At 39.8% G+C, this 20,653-nt stretch overlaps 1 protein-coding gene across 7 annotated transcripts in view; it reads right to left on the reverse strand.

The window, feature by feature from the left end:
* Window positions 1-9,070: 9,070 nt before the first annotated feature.
* Window positions 9,071-20,653, reverse strand: part of LOC131135470 (rho GTPase-activating protein 12-like) — a 69,300-nt gene continuing 57,717 nt past the window's right edge. For all 7 annotated transcript variants that reach the window (XM_058081396.1, XM_058081385.1, XM_058081421.1 and 4 more), the window contains 9 exons: window positions 19,773-19,874; window positions 19,566-19,664; window positions 19,199-19,301; window positions 17,116-17,235; window positions 14,843-14,941; window positions 14,690-14,767; window positions 14,470-14,604; window positions 12,993-13,098; window positions 9,071-10,624 (listed from right to left, as the gene is read on the reverse strand). In XM_058081396.1, coding sequence (XP_057937379.1) covers window positions 10,450-10,624; window positions 12,993-13,098; window positions 14,470-14,604; window positions 14,690-14,767; window positions 14,843-14,941; window positions 17,116-17,235; window positions 19,199-19,301; window positions 19,566-19,664; window positions 19,773-19,874 — 1,017 coding nt within the window. In that variant the 3' untranslated portion in view covers window positions 9,071-10,449. The remainder of the gene's footprint in view (window positions 10,625-12,992; window positions 13,099-14,469; window positions 14,605-14,689; window positions 14,768-14,842; window positions 14,942-17,115; window positions 17,236-19,198; window positions 19,302-19,565; window positions 19,665-19,772; window positions 19,875-20,653) is intronic.

Consider the following 20,653-nt stretch of genomic DNA (forward strand, 5'->3'; position numbering starts at 1 on the left):
GTTTTCCTAGTCAAACCATCGCTGATTGGTTGATCGCCAACAAGAACGGGACTACGGACTGCGGTCTAAATAAACGATTCTGATTGGTCCATTTCAAGATTTGCAAGGATTGGTTTGCAAATTACCACTGGAATTACGTAGTCCGTGTTTTACCAACACCCAACAAGAACCGCTTTTAAAAAAACTCTTGGCAGTATGGCATGCCAAAGTTCACTTGCCCCACGGGAATATCACTGATTGGATTTACTTGCCCCAATTTTGTTTTAACTTGCCCCGGGCCATCGGTACATCGTTATTGTCGAGCCCTGTTCTTGTTCTGGCTGACAGAAAGGATAGGATGCTTGTACTGGAGTAGGAGTAGGAGTAGGATGAGGACTAGGGTTTTAAACTAACCTGAACCCACTCAGACTAGAGCACCATGGTAGCAAACATGATGATGAGGGGGTGGAAGATAAACTTTGTTATCTTTGCAAAAGAAGCAGATCGAATAGCAAACAACAGATCCTCTCCATCTCTGCTTTAATGGACGACTTTAATTTCCCCCCAGGCGGGCTGACACAGCTCTCGCTAGCTCCACCATTACTCTCCTTCCAAGGGTTCTAGCACAATGCTGCATCTAAACGTTCTATTTCTACATTTCACCAGCTCAACTGGCAGCACTCTTGGAGGAGGCGTCGCTCTCACGTTCTTGTCCTCATTTGCTGCTTCTCTCACGTTGTCCTCTGCAGAAGTTTCACTTCACTGTGCGTCCAACCAAGCATGAGATTGGATGGTAAGCTTGGAGGGGGGTGGGGGCACAAAAGTCCTGAGGACCGGCCAGCATCTTTGACTGACTGACAGATGCTCTCATCCTCAACAAACAAGCAAGACTTGACTTGTTTGTAGACATTCTACTACAAAGAGGATCTTTGGACACTGAGGTTACGATGGAGATGGATCACCCCGCAGACGTTCAAGTGTTGAATTGTAAATAAAAATGCCTATGAAAGGTAGAAACTTTTTTCCAAGGTTAAGGTTACTTTTTACCTTCACTGAAGACATAACATTTCCCAAAGACTCAATGTGGCAGTGAGATCAACACGGACACCACCTTCCTGTGTCGTCATCACTTCAATTGTATTTCTCACCTTCTTTATCAAATCCTCCATTGTGGATTACTGGGGCGAGAAACACAACTGAATTCAAGGAATAAGAGTCAAGTCAGTGATCACATCTTCGATGCGTTTCCAATTGTTTTCTGCATGGAAAACTATATTTTAAACGTTTTGTGGTAACATCTTTGGCTTTCTGGAATGGAATAATGGTATTTACATGATTGATTCGATTAGCAATATCAGTTAGAGCAGTGTTTTTCAACCTTTTTTGAGCCACGGCACGTTATTTACATTGTAAAAATCTTGTGGCACACCACTAACCAAAAATGTTCCAAAATGTCACCACGACCTCACACGTGCATCAATAAGTCTATGGGAGGAACAAGGTAGGTGTTGCCACACGGACCAATATTACATTGCTCTGCCAGTCTTTACACCACAGACACTCCACAGTAGCCACGTTTTTAAATCACCACTTTTTCTCTTTCCCAATGACCTTTCGGGAAACAATGGTATCCATGGAAAGGAATATTCCAATCTCTTGTCTACATGCGCCGTGAAAATCAACCAGAATAGTCAATGGGGCATGCCCAGTAAAACGTAAACATCAACATCACGTGATACCGGCTTCCCCAAGTTTTTCTTTCACTTGTCGGAATAACTCTGTATTGCCAGTTTTTCGTCTGTCCAGTCTTGAAATTTAGTTTGAATCAAAAACAAACTTTGCTTAGTCCAGTGCCGATTGCTGGCCTCCATTTTTAAAAGTGAAGAACGTCTGGATCTGCGTGTTACGTCATATCTGAGCATGCGCTGAAAGAACGCACCCGGGATAAATTTAAACAGAAAAAGCTGCTTGCCAACCGCCAATAAACAACAGAAGAAGAAAAACACCACGAAGAAGAAGGCACCCTGACAACTTTCCGTTTGAGCGGGTACAAGATACCTCAATCGGATTGGTTAAAGGAATATTCCATCCCTGTTCAATTCTTTCCGTTTGAGCAAATAAACCAAATGCAACGGTTTCTGACGGTTTCTCAAGGTACACTAGTGTGCCGCGGCACAGTGGTTGAAAATCACTGAGTTAGCGATCTTCTGGAATTGATTAACAAAGATCACTGTAATTGCTTTTTATCTTTTTTTCATGTTATTCCTCTTACAGCATTCCAGCAAACGGTGTTGTCAACTTAGCCATTTTGTGCTTGGTGGGTCCAAGATGGTGTTCCACCACACCAGAAGAGAACTGCAAGTGAAGGGCTGCCAGAGCTATTATTGCTTTCAACCAGCCAGTGGAATGGCCCCCAAGGTCAACTGATTTGACACCGCTGGAGTTTTTTCCGTGGGGCTACATATCTCTAGAATGTGACACAGAGTGACAGAGTTGAAGCTAACATCCTTCAGAGGGACGGGGGAATGATCAGGCGAACTGCGTAGGACGTACGGGTGTACATTGAAAGAAATGGGGGTCATGTTGAGGGTTAAGTTGCATAGAAAAAAAATGGATGGATGGATCTTGGTTCCAAGCTGCGCTTCAAATGCAAAAAGAAGAAATGGGACACAAAATAATTTGTACGTAAATTTATTTATCAGCGGGGCGGCACGGCGGTCCAGTGGTTAGCACACAGACCTCACAGCTAGGAGACCAGGGTTCAATTCTACCCTCGTCCATCTCTGTGTGGAGTTTGCATGTTCTCCCCGTGCATGCGTGGGTTTTCTCCGGGTACTCCGGTTTCCTCCCACATTCCAAAAACATGCTAGGTTAATTGGCCACTCCAAATTGTCCATAGGTATGAATGTGAGTGTGAATGGTTGTTTGTCTATATGTGCCCTGTGACTGGCTGGCCACCAGGGTGACAGGGTGTACCCCCGCCTCTGGTTCTAAGACAGCTGGGATAGGCTCCAGCACCCCCGCGACCCTTGTGAGGAAAAAGCGGTAAAAAATGAATGAATGAATGAATGAGCATTAAATGGAAAAAAAATCCAATACCGATATCAATTTTGTATGCAATATTGTGTTGATATTATCGATGGGCCACTAATATCGGAACTTACTTTTTTAAGTATTTTTGGAACACTGAGTACAAGTCCATTCAGTCAGCATTTTCTAGCAGGAAGATGCCAGGCAACACTGGGATTTGAAAGTAAGGCTGAACACCGACTGTGGCCTCTGGTCTAAAAACGTTCAAAAAACTATTTAGCAGAATTGCTGGTTTGGCGACTTCTCTTCCTGACACGTTGTGATGAAATGGCGTATTTTTAACGCTGACTTCAGATGTTTTGCATGCTGTATTTGAAGCAATTGACACCAAAAAAAAACGTATGTTGTTTTTCTTCCATGCTGCTTGAGTCGCCATTAAAGGTCACGGTGAAACCAACCGCTCCATCTTAAGATGAGAAAACACAGATGGAAGTTAAACACCTTCTCCCATCAGTGTTTTCACACAGAAAGGTCAAGCCATCGTTCCACCATCTTTTTTTTCTCTTTCTCTCTTTAAATGGAAAAAAAACGGCGGCGCTTTGAAGCGTCTGGCGGGCTAAATGTCATCTGTTGCTCGTAACGCTTCAGCCTGCTTGGTTATTGGATATTACGGGCAGTGAATTAGCCTGCAGTAACGAGGCCTGCGTAATGTTGGTGGGGAATTAGCCGAGGCGCTAACGACGCTAATGAATCAGACGCGTAGCGCTTCAACGGCTGCGGGTTCAAAGGGTTAACGAGCTATTTGAGAGCAAACACCATTTCGCAGTACGACGTCGTGAAGAGCGGAGACGAGATTTGAAATATCGTTTTCTTTTAACCTTTTATACCTTCTGCCGCGTTGTGGTTTATCCTCCATGGTGCTAAATAGTGGCGGGTCGTTGCACTCATTTTTACCGCTCCAAGACTAATTAACTGCTAATATCACCGTTTATTTGCTATAGCGATGCCGGCAACCTGACCCCACAAAGACAAAGAAAACATCTGCTGGGTTTTAAGAGTGAAATGAAAGTGAACAGTTACGTTACCAGTCGACAGTCCAAGATGGTAATTATGATAAAACAAATGCAGATTGACGAACTTGCTGACTTTCAAATCGACTCTTTGGCTTTGCTTGTAAAAAATAAATAAATAAATAAATAAATAAAACAACACACCCACAAACCATCATTTAAGATTATATAACAAAACACCTTAATGCCAATAAAGCTACTAATTATTTATTTTAATGTCACTGGAGAATAGCAGCTTATGCTAAACTTATGCGGCTAATCGGCGTGGAGAGTTACAATATGGCTGACAATCACATAAGCTACGTTTACATGAGGAGTTTTTCTCTTTCCGAATGGAATCCTTCCGAAAACAATGGTATCCATGGAAAGGAATATTCCAATCTCTTGTCTACATGCGCCGCTATAATCAAACAGAATAGTCAATGGGGCATGCCCGGTAAAACATAAACAACATCACGTGATACCGACTTCCACAAGTTTTTGGTAATGGTAATGGTTTAATTTCATTTGAACATGCATCGGGTTACAATTGAGTGCATCCCATAATCAGTTCCCAGTTCCACATGTCCAAAAGGAGTAGGAAGAAGCAAAGCTTATTAAATCCTACCCCTCCATCTGGTACTTTTACAATCACTAACTGTACAGTTCACTTCCTGTCTTTCTAATATAATTTAAGTTGTTTGTTTTATTTATTTATTTGATAAATTTAATTTTCTAAATTAATTAATTTTATTTTTTGTCACGTACCAAAGTAGGAGGTGATATGAGGATCCAATGCCATAATGGGTACCATAGTACGTGTCAATATAGTGATATATATAGCACATCATGACTGGTTCAAGACTCTTCATCCTTGTATTTAGCAAACATCAACTGCTTGTATTGTTTCTTGAATTGGCTCATTGTTGTGCATTGTTTGATTTCCTTACTCAATCCATTCCATAGTTTGATTCCACATACTGAAATTGTACGGCTTTTTAACATAGTTTTCTTTCACTTGTTGGAATAACTCCGTAATGCCAGTTTTTTGTCCGTTCCAGTCTTGAAATTTAGTATGGATCAAAAACAAAGTTTCCGCAGCAGTCCAGTGCCGATTGCTGGCCTCCATTTTTAAAAGTGAAGAACGCCTGGAGCTGCGTGTTACGTCATATCTGAGCATGCGCTGAAAGAACGCACCCGGGATAAATTTAAACAGGAAAAGATCAAATTCATAATAATGTGGAGAATAAATAGATGAACAACAAATATGAACAACAATGTACAGCGTAAACAGTAATTTGTACAAATAATTTAAATAATTTTGAATAAATAAAGTAAATGATACTGTGGGCAGTGATACTGATAAAATACAGAGTTTAACCATGTCCAGTATCAGCCCCCGTAGCTGTCCACTCAGAGCACGTGGTCTGGTATCAGCCCCATGAAACAACCAATCAGAGAACGGCACACGAGCGCGTACACACAGCGTTTGTTTTGCTGCCGTCTGTGATTCGTCAACATGTCGGCGGTTGACACTCCCGGCGAAAGACAAATAGGGACAATAGCAGAATATTATAATATTAGATTAGATATTAGAACAGAATATTAGAAATGGAACGTTTTATCACCATTAATGGGGGAGGACACTCTTGAAATGATCGAAAAAACTAAAAATGCTAATACAAGTCGAAAAATCAAGGGTGACCTAAAGCTCTTTTCTGAATGGCTCGTCAACTTCAAGAACGAACGAAGACTGGTAGAAAGTATTCCTCCACCTGATTTAGACAAATACGTGTATACGTTTATCTTATCTATCAGAAAAGAAAATGGGGATGAATACGAGCCCGATTCTATCAAGTCAAAATTCAACTCTCTGGCACGTTACATGATGGAAAAACGACACGGTTCAGACACATGTAATAAACATTTCTTGAAATAAAATAATCTTTTGATTAAATATAACGTGATAATAAGATCATCACATGGTTTGTCTGATATAGGGCTGATACTGGCACGCCTGATACCAGACAAACCACGTGATATCCTATAAATAAATACAACTCGGTTCTTTGTCATTACCTTACTCTGATGACTTGCACTGAATGGAATCGGCCAGGGATGCATGGTGAAGTCAGCTGTGTGACAAATGACTGCTGGGATTTGTAGTTCCTTCACTTTTCTCTTCCTCGGCTCGCTTTTCGGATGGAACTCGGTGTCATAGTTTTTATAAACAGTCCGAAAATGGCGCTCCACATTTTCCTTCTTCGGTAAAGCAATTGTAGACTGACAGCTGAGGCAAACGCACTTCGAAAATGACGTTGTGAAAAAGAAGTCCTTGGTTTTTAACTTGGTCTAGCTTTTCTACTCATTTTTATCTCTTTTCTTACTCGCTAGCTTGCTAGCTTTACAGGACTTAGCGCGGTTTTATGCGCATGCGCAGTGACCCCTGTGTCAGTGAAAGGTCAGATGTCTTTTTGAGGACGCATGATAGGCTGGCGGTAACTTTTTTTTTTTTTTCAATCGCGATCGACGTAATGGCCACGCAATGATCACAGAGTCTAAGTATCAGTATTGGTATCAGTCGATTTCACTCATAGATGATCAGAATCAGCATCAAGTCAAGTTTACTTATATAGCCCTTCATCACAAAATAGTCTTAAAGGGCTGAAGCTGGCAACAATAGACAATAGACCCCGTTTATCTAGTTTACTGTCCAACTATGTGATTGTCGGCCATATTATAATTCTCCATGCTAATTAGCCACATAAGTTTAGAATAAGATTAGCATAAGCCGCTATTCTCCAGTGACTTTAAAAGTGTACCATAGGTTGTTAGACTTTAAAACAAACAATTAGTAGCTTTATTGTCTTCAGGGTGTTTTGTTATATGATCTTAATTGAACCTGGTCACTTTTTTTTTTTTTTACAAGCAAAGACCAAGAGTTGATTTGAAAGTCAGCAAGTTTGTCACTCTGCATTTGTTTTATCATAATTACCATCTTGGACTGCCGAGTGGTAACGTAACGTAAGATTGGAATATTCCTTTCCATGGATATCATTGTTTTCGGAAAGATTCTATTCGGAAAGAGAAAAACTCTTCATGTAAACGTAGCTTATGTGATTGTCAGCCATATTGTAACTCTCCACGCCAATTAGCCGCATAAGTTTAGCATAAGCTGCTATTCTCCAGTGACATTAAAACAAATAATTAGTAGCTTTATTGGCTTCAAGGTGTTTTGTTATATGATCTTAAATGAACTTGGCCTGGTTTGTGGGTGAGGGTTTTTTTGGGGGGGTTGATTTGAAAGTCAGCAAGTTCGTCACTCTGCATTTGTTTTATCATAATTACCATCTTGGACTGCCGATTGGTAACGTAACTGTCCGCTTTCATTTCACTCTTAAAACCCAGCAGATGTTTTCTTTGTCTTTGCGGGGTCAGGTTGCCAGCATCGCTGCATTGATCCAAGCTGATATGGAACATTTTGTTGATATATGCGTAGAAAAGGCGGGAAAAACAAAGTCCAGGAAAAATGTAATTTTAGAATATTACAATATTTTTCTAATGCAGAAAACAAACCAATCCATTTTCCATTTTCGCGCGGGGTGCTGGAGCCTATCCCAGCTGTCTTGGGGCGAGAGGCGGGGTACACCCTGGATTGGTGGCCAGCCAATCACAGGGCACATGGCACAAACAACCATTCACACTCACATTCATACCTATGGACATGGCATATTGGAACGTGCCTGGACCTTCGGAATGCCGACCGCCGGGCTAAAACTCCAGAAAGCCATCCTGGTGTTCCGCACGGACCTTAAGGCTTTAATAAAGTTAAAGAGAGCTTGATGTCGCCGATATTGATATCAACATTTGAGCAATACAAAAGATGCGTATAGTTGACTTATTTACAATACATAATATTGTCGAGACTTTCATTGCATTTCTTGTCAACACACCACAGCTGACATCGGACAATGATTCCAACCCGTTCTCCTGAACACACACATCCTCATGGACGCTATGAATATGGAATCGCCAATCACTACAAAGTCAACAGTTACAGCGCCACCTGTTGTGTTGGTATGTGTATAAGGATTTACTGTATACAGTACCTTGGTGTATAGGAGGAGTGAGCATATTCTATAGTGTTTACTTTTGACTTATTTTGCACTATACTGAAGACTTGATTTAGCTCTAACAATTCTAATTGAAATAAATGGGAATCATTTTATTTTTTTATTGGTATGTTGTTTTATATTGTTGTATTACCGTAAATATTGTATTGTTCATAAATAACAGTTCACAAACAATATTTTTTTTGTTTGGCTAAAATCTTTGTCCTTTGTTTTATTGTGATAATCGCATTTAACGGCGGCACGGAGGTCTAGTGGTTAGAGCGCAGACCTCACAGCTATATAGGAGAACTGGGTTCAATTCCACCCTCGGCCATCTCTGTGTGGAGTTTGCATGTTCTCCCTGTGCAAGCGTGTTTTTTTTTCGATTTCCTCCCACATTCCAAAAACATGCTAGGTTAATTGGCGACTCCAAATTGTCCATAGGTATGAATATGAGTGTGAATGGTTGTTTGTCTATATGTGGCGACCAATCCAGGGTGTACCCCGCCTCTCGCCTCGTGAGGAAAAAGCGGTAGAAAATGAAATGAATGAATCACATTTAACATACTAAAGGCAAAAATCACAAAACCGATATCGGATCGATACCAACAGTTCCAGCCACCTCTAGCCAACAGGTCAAATCAGCAACAAAGCACCAATTAATCACACACTATAATCATGTCTTCGTGATTAAAATGAGATTTTTTTTATTGCAGTTTGATGAGGCTAGCATTGCTTGGTGGTGCAAAATGAATAACGATGGCGCAATCGAACGTTGACCTGTCTGAGCTCAGTGATCCTTAAAAATGATTTAGGTCCTATTGTTCTTATTAAAAAAAATTAATTCTCGACCCACCAACTACCGTATTTTCTGGACTATAAGTCGCTCCGGAGAATAAGTCGCATTTTTTGTGGGTAATTTATTTTATGACCAAAACAGACATTACACTTGGCATTACTTGGAAGGCAAGTTGTAACAATAAAAGAATAGAGAACAGGCTGAATAGGTGTAAGATATGCTAACACAATGGTTATTCAGCTACACCAAAAATAAACATGAACACAAAAGGTGTCCAGTGTTTATGGAACATAAACACTTTTTTCATTTATAAGTCGCTCTGGAGTATAAGTCGCAGGAACAGCCAACCTATGAAAAAGGTGTGACTTATAGTCCGGAAAATATGGTATATGAGGTTTCTTAAGTTTTTCTTATTTGCTGTTTTAGTATTATTTTAATTATTATTGATTGATTGAGTTATTTTCTTTATTCTTGATTTATTTTTTTACTTATTTTGTGTAGAAAAATAAAAATTAAGATATTTAAGAACAGAGGAATGTTTTTTTAGAGCTTTTCTTGTGGAAAACCGGAACCAAAGCACTGAAAAACTGGAGGGTATAGCAGAAGCAAAAGCATTGAAGACACTTTTTTTTCTGTTTTTAATAAATGCGTTTATTTTTATTTTTTTGGAAAACCTGATGTGGCCCAGCCTCACCCAGACCCTAGCTCCAGTGGCCCCCAGGTAAATTGAGTCTGAGTCAGTTCCAGCCACCTCTAGCCAACAGGTCAAATCAGCAACAAAGCACCAATTAATCAAACACTATAATCATGTCTTTGTGATTAAAATGAGATTTTTTATTGCAGTTTGATGAGGCTAGCATTGCTTGGTGGTGCAAAATGAATAACGATGGCGCAATTGAACGTTGACCTGTCTGAGCTCAGTGATCCTTAAAAATGATTTGGGTCCTATTGTTTTAATTAGTGTTATTTACTGGTATTTATTCTCGGTACAGTTTGACTTTAAAGCCACTCAACCTCTTCACGTGCACCAAAACTGGACAAAGAACATTCCAACATGGAGCTGGTGGAGGAGTGTTGCAGGCATCCCAAAATAAGACCAACAAGATCATCCTCTTGTTCAGGATTTCAAGATCAGATGAAGAGAAACAGTGGAAGCATGACGGCAGTTCAATCAACATCCTGTTCATCACTTCCTGTTCATGTTTAAAGCCAAGCAGAAGAAGTAGAGCCGCGGTTCTTCCAGATGCCATCATAGACCCGCACAACCTTTCTGTTGGTCTCAGCAGGTTTTTGCTCATTTTAGGACTCCAGTGTTGGGACAGGAAGACTTTCTGTGCTCAAAGGGCACAAAAACGTTGCCTTTGGTCTGGTTTTAGTTTAGGTTTTAGTTCTTGAGCGGTTCCCAGGGAGCGAAGCGCCGTTGACCAAGGGGCGGTTCAGATGAGGGGAAGAAGCAGACGTCGTTGCCTCGCACGGCCATCTACCTTCCAAATATGTTCTCGTACTCCAAGAGTATTAGCTCCACTATCTGGTTCTGGTAGACCATGTGAACCGCCATGTTCCAGGTCTCCGTCTCGGGCCGCAGCAGCGTGGGTCCAAACACGATGGCGACGCTCTGGTTGGTCATGCGGTTCTCCTCTCCGTGGTCGATCACCCTGAAGGGAGGAGAGAATCCCTCGCTTATCGCGCTTAATTGGTTCCAGACCTGACTGTCATCGTTAGAGCATAGAAAACCTGTTTATGACCTTCTAAACTGCTTTTTTACATGATTAGAGACCTGTAGACAATGAATAACACCCCTATAGTCACATTCACACTCATATTATCCAATATGGTATATGTGTGATCTAAATTAACAAAGACAGAGAACAGGTTGTTATTTTTAATCGCTCACTCTGTAACACTTAATGAGGAAGTACAATTTACTGCATTTAAGTAGGCTCAGCAATCTCGGAAAATACACTACCTGAATTCAAGTTAAGTGACGTGCTGTCTTTGAACGCAGCCCCTCGGTGCACATAATAATGTGGTTAAAGTGTGATTCAAATGTTCTACTACTATTTTTTAAAATGGTACATTTAAAAATAATACATATTTACACTCTTTCAGTTTCATTTAGATATTGTTAATACAGTACGTACAAATATATACGTATAATCCTGCCCTTTCATTTATCTTTCTTTCAGTAAGTAAAACATATTTTAGACATAGCTGCAAGTTGTGATTAATCATGATTAATTAATTTCAAAACGTTAAATATAAAATAGGTGGTTGTGATTAATCACAATTAATTTTGTCCCAGTTAAGTCAGAATTAATCACATTTAATCGCAGTTTTAATCTATAATAAGTAGAGGAAATCTCTTTGTGGTAAACGATTCGATGTGCAACTACAATTACATATAATATTACATTAAATATTATGGAAAAGGATATCAATTTCAGAACTTTGAGCCATTATTTAAAACAACAGAGTCAACAAGTATATTTTTATATTTCCGTTTCCTTTATTATTAGCATATTAGCTCTTAAACTCGCCCACAAACAAAGCAGATACAAAATGTGAGCGAGTGAAACTGACTTTTTAAAAACATTTTAAAATTACAATTTCAGCTCAAAATAAGATTTGTTTATTTATGATACTGGTTAGAAATTCTAAATCTTTGTGCGTAAGAAAGCCTATTTAGGAACATTCAGAAAGGGTTATTATTAGGGCTGTCAATCGGTTAAAATATTTGATCGCGATTAATTGCATTCTGCCCATCGTTCACTCACAATTAGTCACATTTAATTGCAGATGGAATTAAGTGCAACTACCAATTTTATGTATGTAAATATCAATTTGGGAACTTTGGCCATTATTAAAAAAAATACATTTAGCAATCATATTTTTGTATTACAATTTTCTTTATTATTAGCATATTAGCTCTTAAACCCGCCCACAGACGTTCAGCAAATACAAAATGTGAGCAAGTGAGACCTCTCACACTAACATGTTTTGGTTTATTTGTGTCAGCTCAAAATAAGATTTGTTTTTTATTTATGATACTGGTTTTAAATTCTAAATGTTTGTGAGTAAAAATCCTATTTAGGAACATTCAGAAAGGATTATTATTAAAGAATTGCCTCAATGCACCTTTCCTTCATGAAATGTACAAATGAAAATACCTCAAACATGGGGCAATAGTCATAAAACATTTCATCCAAATTGCAAACCTAATGTCTTTTAATTTCTCTTTTAAAACACATTGAAATACATAGAAATTAATCATTATATTACAATAAATATTATTTTATTTCAGTAGCCTAACTATTTCCACAGTTTTTGAATGTTTAATGCAATTTGTCCTACTTTTTCGACTGTCATTGAACGCACCGAGGCACCGTTCTCCGATGCAAAGAGTATGGATGTATTTGGATGTACTTTACTCCTTTTTCTTTCACCTCATACTTGCTCCAGAATGCTGATACTATGTGGGAAAGCATAAAGGTAAGATTTGATGACTCTGAGTGCTAATGTGCATCATTGTGGTCGTTCCATGCTAAATGGCTAACGCTAGCAAAACACTGGACTTCAGCCACGGTCATCACACTAACAGCCCGTCAATAGCAGCTGGAAGTCCAATTTAGCTGCCAGTTCAACGCCAAAATCCGTGATAAGTCAAACACGGCGACAGTAGATCCAAATAACTTTGGTCTTGCTACTAGAGCCATCTGCCAGGGCTAACTTTAAGCTAACTTTACCAATCTAAATACTCTTTTCTTTCTCTATTTCCCATCAATATTTGTTCCAGCTTGTGGCTACAGAGTTACCGTGCTTCAACCAAACTACGGTGGTGGCCATGGGTCAAACAGGAGGAGCGCACGTTAAAAAAAATTGCTTGAGGAAACTTCCGTTAATGCGTCATTAACTTTGACAGCGCAAGTTGCGCTATTTAATTTCTAAGCCAATTTTGGTGGATACACTAAGAATATTTCTGTGAGGTGTTTGAAGGCACAATAAATATGACTCGAGTGTCCTTACTTTCTGAGGTGTTTGAACAGGGCCTGCATGGTGTCGTGATTCGGCTCGGGGAGCTGTCGGACCAGTTCTTTGATGGCATGGACTCTCTGCTTGTAGTCTGGAAACTCTGCAGGCCAGAGGAAAGAAAACACTGTGATGCTCCACTGTGGGCAAGAATTGCATAAAGTGCGTCCATGATTGCATTTCCTCTGCCTTATTTACTTATTTCAGTTAATTAGCTCACTTTTGTGCAACAGGTTGCAAACAGCAATTTAACTGACAAAGGTGTAGAACAGGGGTCTCAAACACCCGGCCCGCGGGCCAAATGTGGCCCGCAGGACACTAGTTTGAGGCCCCCGCCTTGATATGAAAGTTTAATGTTAGTGCGGCCCGCGCAAGTTTGATATGGATGCTGTATGGTATCATGTACCCAGAAAAAATTATTACGTTTGATTAATGTTCATGTTAAAGGTTAAATAACTGTTAATAGTTATCCTCCCTATCCGTGTGGAAGTGGTAAGTTTTTGGCTATTTAAGTTTAAAGAAAATAACTTGAAGGCTACCGTTTAGGTCGCTAGCTCTCTAATTTGCGAGTTAGCATGTGTCTCAAGACCCTGCAGTTGCGCAATATGTTGTAAATAAAAAGAGTATAAATGTGACTATAGTCGTCTTTTGTCATGTCTACAGGGCTCTAATAATGCTTTGTTCATTTTAATCTGAAAAAAATAATTTGTCTACCCACCAACTATATGTGGTTTCTTAAGTTTTTATTATTTGCTGTTTTATTATCATTATTATATTTATTTATTACTGATTGATTGATTTTCTTTATTCTTAATTTGTTTATTTATTTTTCATCTTATTTTGTGTAGAAAAAGATATATATAAGATAAAAGATATTTGAGAACAGTGGAATGTTTTATCAGAGCTTTTTTTTTGTAGAAAATCGAAACCAAAGCAAAGTTTATTCATTTTTCTGTTTTTAATAAATGCGTTTTTTGGGTTTTGGGTTGGATGCGGCCCGGTCTTGCCCAGACCCCAGCTCCAGTGGCCCCCAAGTAAATTGAGTTTGAGACCCCTGCTCTAAATATTATTATCCCATTTATTTATGTTACTAAATCCTACTAAAACATCAATTTAAGTGATTATTATTTATTTTTCATCTTATTTTGTGCAGAAAAATAAAAATTAAGATATTTGAGAACAGTGGAATGTTTTATCAGAGCTTTTATTGTAGAAAATCGGAACCAAAGCACTGAAAAAGTTTGTATATTTTTCTGTTTTTAATAAATGCGTTGGTTTTTTTTTTGGAAAACCTGATGCGGCCCAGCCTCGCCCAGACCCTAGCTCCAGAGGCCCTTGGGTAAATTGAGTTTGAGACCCCTGGTGTAGAACAAATTTCCACGTGATTCTTCTAATTATTTTCCAGGAGGGAATCTTTAGAGCCACACGTTCTGTATGAGTATAATTTGCAGTGTGAGGAGATAAAAATACCCACTGATGGAGCTGACAAAGTCGTGGAAGAGATTGTAGGTGAAGAGCGGCTCTGGAAGCTCCCTGAAGAACATCTTTAAAGCTCCGGTGATCACGTGGATGTCCTCCCACTTGCCATCTGCCAGGCTCACATTTTGATCTGCACAGGAGAGGAAAAGGAACGGTCGGAGATGAGAGTGGCGCCACCGCTGCAATTAAAGAGGAAAAAAGCTCAGCAGGCTCACCGTCGCTGACGGCAAAGCGCAGCTTCTGTATCAGCGCCAGGTTTCCACTGACTCGATACAGGCCGTCCACACACAGGCCTGCAGGGCAGGATAAGAAGACAAAAAAAAGTGAATACATCAGAGGGATGCACTGCGCGGTGTCTTACAACCCACCGTTGTTCTCCACATGCTCGATGCACATCTTAACAAAAGTGGGAACAGTGCTGTTCTCCCTCTGGCAGAGACTGGACAGGCTGCAGCCAAACACTTGATCTGCACACAACAAACACAAGTTTGGAAACACAAAAGCTCTTTGGATGTCAACATGTTGTCAGGGACCCAAGAAATATACATACTGTTTAACACAGGGGTCTCAAACACGCAGCCCGTGAGCCAAATGTGGTCCGCAGGACACTAGTTTGAGGCCCTCGCCTTGATATGAAAGTTTAATGTTAGTGCGGCCCGCGCAAGTTTGATATGGATGCTGTATGGTATCATGTACCCAGAAAAAATTATTACGTTTGATTAATGTTCATGTTAAAGGTTAAATAACTGTTAATAGTTATCCTCCCTATCTGTGTGGAAGTGGTAAGTTTTTGGCTATTTAAGTTTAAAGGAAATAACTTGAAGGCTACCGTTTAGGTCGCTAGCTCTCTAGTTTGCGAGTTAGCATGTGTCTCAAGACCCTGCAGTTGCGCAATATGTTGTAAATAAAAAGAGTATAAATGTGACTATAGTCGTGTTTTGTCATGTCTACAGGGCTCTAATAATGCTTTGTTCATTTTAATCTGAAAAAAATAATTTGTCTACCCACCAACTATATGTGGTTTCTTAAGTTTTTATCATTTGCCGTTTTATTATTATTATTATATTTATTACTGATTGATTGATTTTCTTTATTCTTGATCTTATTTTGTGTAGAAAAATAAAAAGTAAGATATTTGAGAACAGTGGAATGTTTTATCAGAGTTTTTCTTGTAGAAAATCAGAACCAAAGCAAAGTTTATTCATTTTTCTGTTTTTAATAAATGCATTTTTTTTTTTTTTTGGAAAACCTGATGCGACCCAACCTCGCCCAGACCCTAGCTCCAGTGGCCCCCAGGTAAATTGAGTTTGAGACCCGTGGTTTAACACAATGTTAATACAATAAACATGTTACATTCGGTTGTTTGGAATCAAACGCTATCTTTGTGGGGATTTTATAAACAGGTTGTATCCCACAAGAAGTCATTTACAGTAAACTGATGGGGGAATAATATTGCATAACGTAAGTAGAAGACCCTTCATGGTTTGAACGCCACGGTCTCAACGCGCTTTTGCACAATAATAATAATAACATCATCATCATAATACCACAGGCTACTGTTGTGGTTGTAATCCATCTAAAACTTGCATCTGAACCCCCCGACATCACTTCCTGTCCACACCAATACATTTATTTTAACACACACATGCTTAAATTATGTCTCCAATGGCTTATTTTCTCTGATTACACAGGGTAGTACAATTGCAAAGGTAACTATAGGGGTGTTATTTCATTTCCAGAGGACTCTAATAATGCTTCATTCATTCATTTTCTAGGCTGGAGCCTATCCCAGCTGTCATCGGGCGAGAGGCGGGGTACACCCTGGACTGGTGGCCAGCCAATCACAGGGCACATATAGACAAACAACCATTCACACTCACATTCATACCTATGGACAATTTGGAGTGGCCAATTAACCTAGCATGTTTTTGGAATGTGGGAGGAAACCGGAGTACCCGGAGAAAACCCATGCATGCACGGGGAGAACATGCAAACTCCCCGCAGAGATGGCCGAGGGTGAAATTGAACCCTGGTCTCCTAGCTGTGAGGTCTGCGCGCTAACCACTCGACCGTGCCGCCCGAGTTAAACATTAGTAACAATAAACAATAAAATAAACAATAAATATATACGTATATATTTAAGATGGCTACAATTTTCCAACTCTTGCTGATAATTACATAACCATATAACTTAGGCTTTTTAGTCCTGTGGGCAAATGAGCCCACTGCGCGAATATTAAAAATTAATGCAGGAGAAAATTGCTTGATAGCAAAAATAATCCTGTAAACTGACTTCCACAGAACTTTGTAGGGAGGTGGCTTGAGGTGATTAATTATTTTGGTGCAGATCCAGATATCATTTTAGAAAGAGGAATTCATGCTCACTTTTGGTTGCTACAGTCTGCTTGCACTGGCGTCAAAATGGGGAGATCCGGCAGACGGTTATGTAATGAAAATTCTTGTGGCAGTTACGCCACCTACAGGACTATAGTGGAACAAGAGGGCGCGTCAATAAAACCCGTCTTAGTTTAGTATTATTTCAGCTGACGGTGGTCTGCAGACATGATGGGGACATGTTTACTTTGGAAAACCAATTTGCTTGGACTGCATAAGAGCACAAATGCTTGATGTCCTCGGGCACCTTTAATGTAGCCTTTGTCTCTGACGGCCTGCAGCGTGGGTCTGCGAGTCAGAAACTTCTTCAGCTTGTGTTTGGTCTTCTTGTTGTCGGCGGCGTCTATGCTGGTGGATGTCTTCATGGCTGCACAGGAAACACAGAGAGAAGCTCTCATTGCCTTGATGACAACAACCTGTCCATTCAGAATATTATAAACTGCTTTTATTACCAATATTCCATATGCCAATTAAGGATGGACCGGACGATATATCGGGCCAATATTTGCGTTATTTACTTGAATCGGTATCGGCTGATACATGCCGATGTATTTTTCCGCCGCATGATTTACAGACAGGCATCCACCGGGCAGCTTTGTGTTGCCCATGCAGTCGCGGTACCCCACCCACACGGCAACAGTGGTGAATCACAACAAGGGTACGTTTTCAACTTTTAATTAGCCTCTAATACAGGGGTCTCAAACTCAATTTACCCGGGGGCCACTGGAGCTAGGGTCTGGGCAAGGCTGGGCCACATCAGGTTTTCCAAAAAAACGCATTTATTAAAAACGGAAAAATATACAAACTTTTTCAGTGCTTTGGTTCCGATTTTCTACAATAAAAGCTCTGATAAAACATTCCACTGTTCTCAAATATCTTAATTTTTGTTTTTCTGCACAAAATAAGATGAAAAATAAATAAACAAATCAAGAATAAAGAAAATCAATCAATCAGTAATAAATAAATATAATAATAATAATAATAAAACGGCAAATAATAAAAACTTAAGAAACCACATATAGTTGGTGGGTAGACAAATTATTTTTTTCAGATTAAAATGAACAAAGCATTATTAGAGCCCTGTAGACATGACAAAACACGACTATAGTCACATTTATACTCTTTTTATTTACAACATATTGCGCAACTGCAGGGTCTTGAGACACATGCTAACTCGCAAACTAGAGAGCTAGCGACCTAAACGGTAGCCTTCAAGTTATTTCCTTGAAACTTAAATAGCCAAAAACTTACCACTTCCACACGGATAGGGAGGATAACTATTAACAGTTATTTAACCTTTAACATGAACATTAATCAAACGTAATAATTTTTTCTGGGTACATGATACCATACAGCATCCATATCAAACTTGCACAGGCCGCACTAACATTAAACTTTCATATCAAGGCGGGGGCCTCAAACTAGTGTCCTGTGGGCCACATTTGGGCCGCGGGCCGCATGTTTGAGTCCCCTGCTCTAATAGTTAAACTTAGTTGAAATATTGCCACTTGCTTTGAAATAGGAAACATGAACGCCAAGTGCATGCAATATATGTGCTTGAAAATATACAGTATTTTCCGGACTATAAGTCGCACTTTTTTCCATAGGTTGGCTGTTGTAAGCCTGCGACTTATAAATGAAAAAACAGTTTGTTCCATAAACACTGGACACCTTTTGTGTTCATGTTTATTTTTGGTGTAGCTGAATAACCATTGTGTTAGCATATCTTACACCTATTCAGCCTGTTCTCTATTCTTTTATTGTTACAACTTGCCTTCCAAGAGGACGTAATGTCTGTTTTGGTCAAGTAGTTTGGAAAATGAATTACCTGCAAAAATGCGACTTATATTCCAGTGCGACTTGTGTATGTTTTTTTCGAACTAATTATGCATTTTTGGCCTTTTGCGACTTATACTCCGGAGCGACTTATAGTCCAGAAAATACGGTAGTTTAGTTTGTGGGTGTGAAAACCAAGAATGCTGCTGAATGCTTCATCTTTAAAAGTGCCTACCGTTGGAATTAGGGAGCTGTTGATGTAGTTGGAGGCTAATATGTACAGCTGTTACCAACACTGCTTTAATGATTATTCCTAAACAAAATGGCAACATTGGCATAAAAACGCATTGATTCTAGTATGGGTCATTTTTGACCCACTTATGGAAGAGTGTAGGGTCCAGTCACTCGTACATTTAAGGGTTAAGAGCTGTAATTTTTTTAATCAATGAAAATGTACACTTGTATATACTCTTCACTTTAAAACAAAAATAGAGCTCTGCTATAAGCCTGGAGAGACTGAGAGAGTTTCCAAACTTTTGGAGGGTAGTGTATACCTCTGGTTTTCTTGGCGTCTCTGTTCTCTTTCTCCTTGTCCTGCTTCTCTGTACCAGGTGACTCGGGCATGTCTTCTTCTATGGCTTCATCAGACTCACACGCCTGAAATGAAAACACACAAGGAGAACAAGAAGTTACCTTTAAGAAGTTCTGTATGCCTTTCTCTGCAGATGTGGCCATGCAAGTGTAAAGGTCAATGCAACAAAACTGCTGAGTGAGCGCACGTTCCAAGTTGTTGCATGTGAAGTTTGACTTGCTTTTAGGGAGCAAAGCGCCCCCATTTCACGGAGGGCAGGGTGTTATGTTAATAAGACTGCATTTGAATTAAATCTATCGCAATGACTAGGGCGGGGTGGGGTTCCTCACAGGGCTGCTGATGGTGTCCCGCAGCGCTCGGTACCACTCTTTGACGGTGCCGTCATTTTCAGACTGGATCAGCAGCTCCGTGCCCTGCCGGGTCTTCAGCTGCAAATGAGAGTGCGTATCAGTAAAAGACTCCTGGATGCCTAATGACTGTTCGGTTGCAGTGGTGGTGAACGGTAAAGCTTATAGGGAGAGTCAAGTTTTAAAAACCTCTATAACGTGCTTCTTGCTGGACTTGTCCTTGGACGCCCAGTCCACAGAACCGCCTTTCAGGTCGACGGTGAACTCTGGTTTGGACTGACCGCCACCAAACTGCAAGCAATAGAAATATGGTTAACGATCAGACATGAAATACCCACGTAGGATCTCCATTGGTCGATGCTTGACAAACACGGATCAGTCTGGAAATTGGAAATATACACGTATAGTAGTAGATAACCACAGTGTATTTCTAATTGTTAATTATACCGTATATAAGAGACGGCGGGCTAATAAGGGACAATTTTCAAGAAAATGTTTTAAATTCTGCCTTTTCATGTTAAACAGGAAGCTGTTTTGTGTATTTTACCGTATTTTTGCGGACTATAAGTCACACTTTTTTTCACACTGTTGGCTGTTCTTGCGACTTATACTCCAGAGCGACTTATAAATGACAAAAGTGTTTATGTACATACATGTACATAAACACATAAACACTGTACATAAACACTGGACACCTTTTGTGTTCATGTTTATTTTTGGTGTTGCCGGAGTACCCTGCAACCTACGCAGTCGCGGTACCCCTCCCACACTGCAACAGCGGTGAATCACCACCAGGGTACGTTTTCAACTTTGAATTAGCCTCTAATAGTTAAACTTAGTTGAAATATTGCCACCTGCTTTGAAATAGGAAACATGAACGCCAAGTGCATGCAATATACGTGCTTGAAAATATACAGTATTTTCCGGACTATAAGTCGCACTTTTTTTCCTGGGTTGGCTGTTCCTGCGACTTATACTCCAGAGCGACTTATAAATGAAAAAAGTGTTTATGTTCCATAAACACTGGACACCTTTTGTGTTCATGTTTATTTTGGGTGTAGCTGAATAAC

The sequence above is a fragment of the Doryrhamphus excisus genome, chromosome 1, assembly GCF_030265055.1.
Source record: "Doryrhamphus excisus isolate RoL2022-K1 chromosome 1, RoL_Dexc_1.0, whole genome shotgun sequence".
NCBI lineage: Eukaryota > Metazoa > Chordata > Actinopteri > Syngnathiformes > Syngnathidae > Doryrhamphus > Doryrhamphus excisus.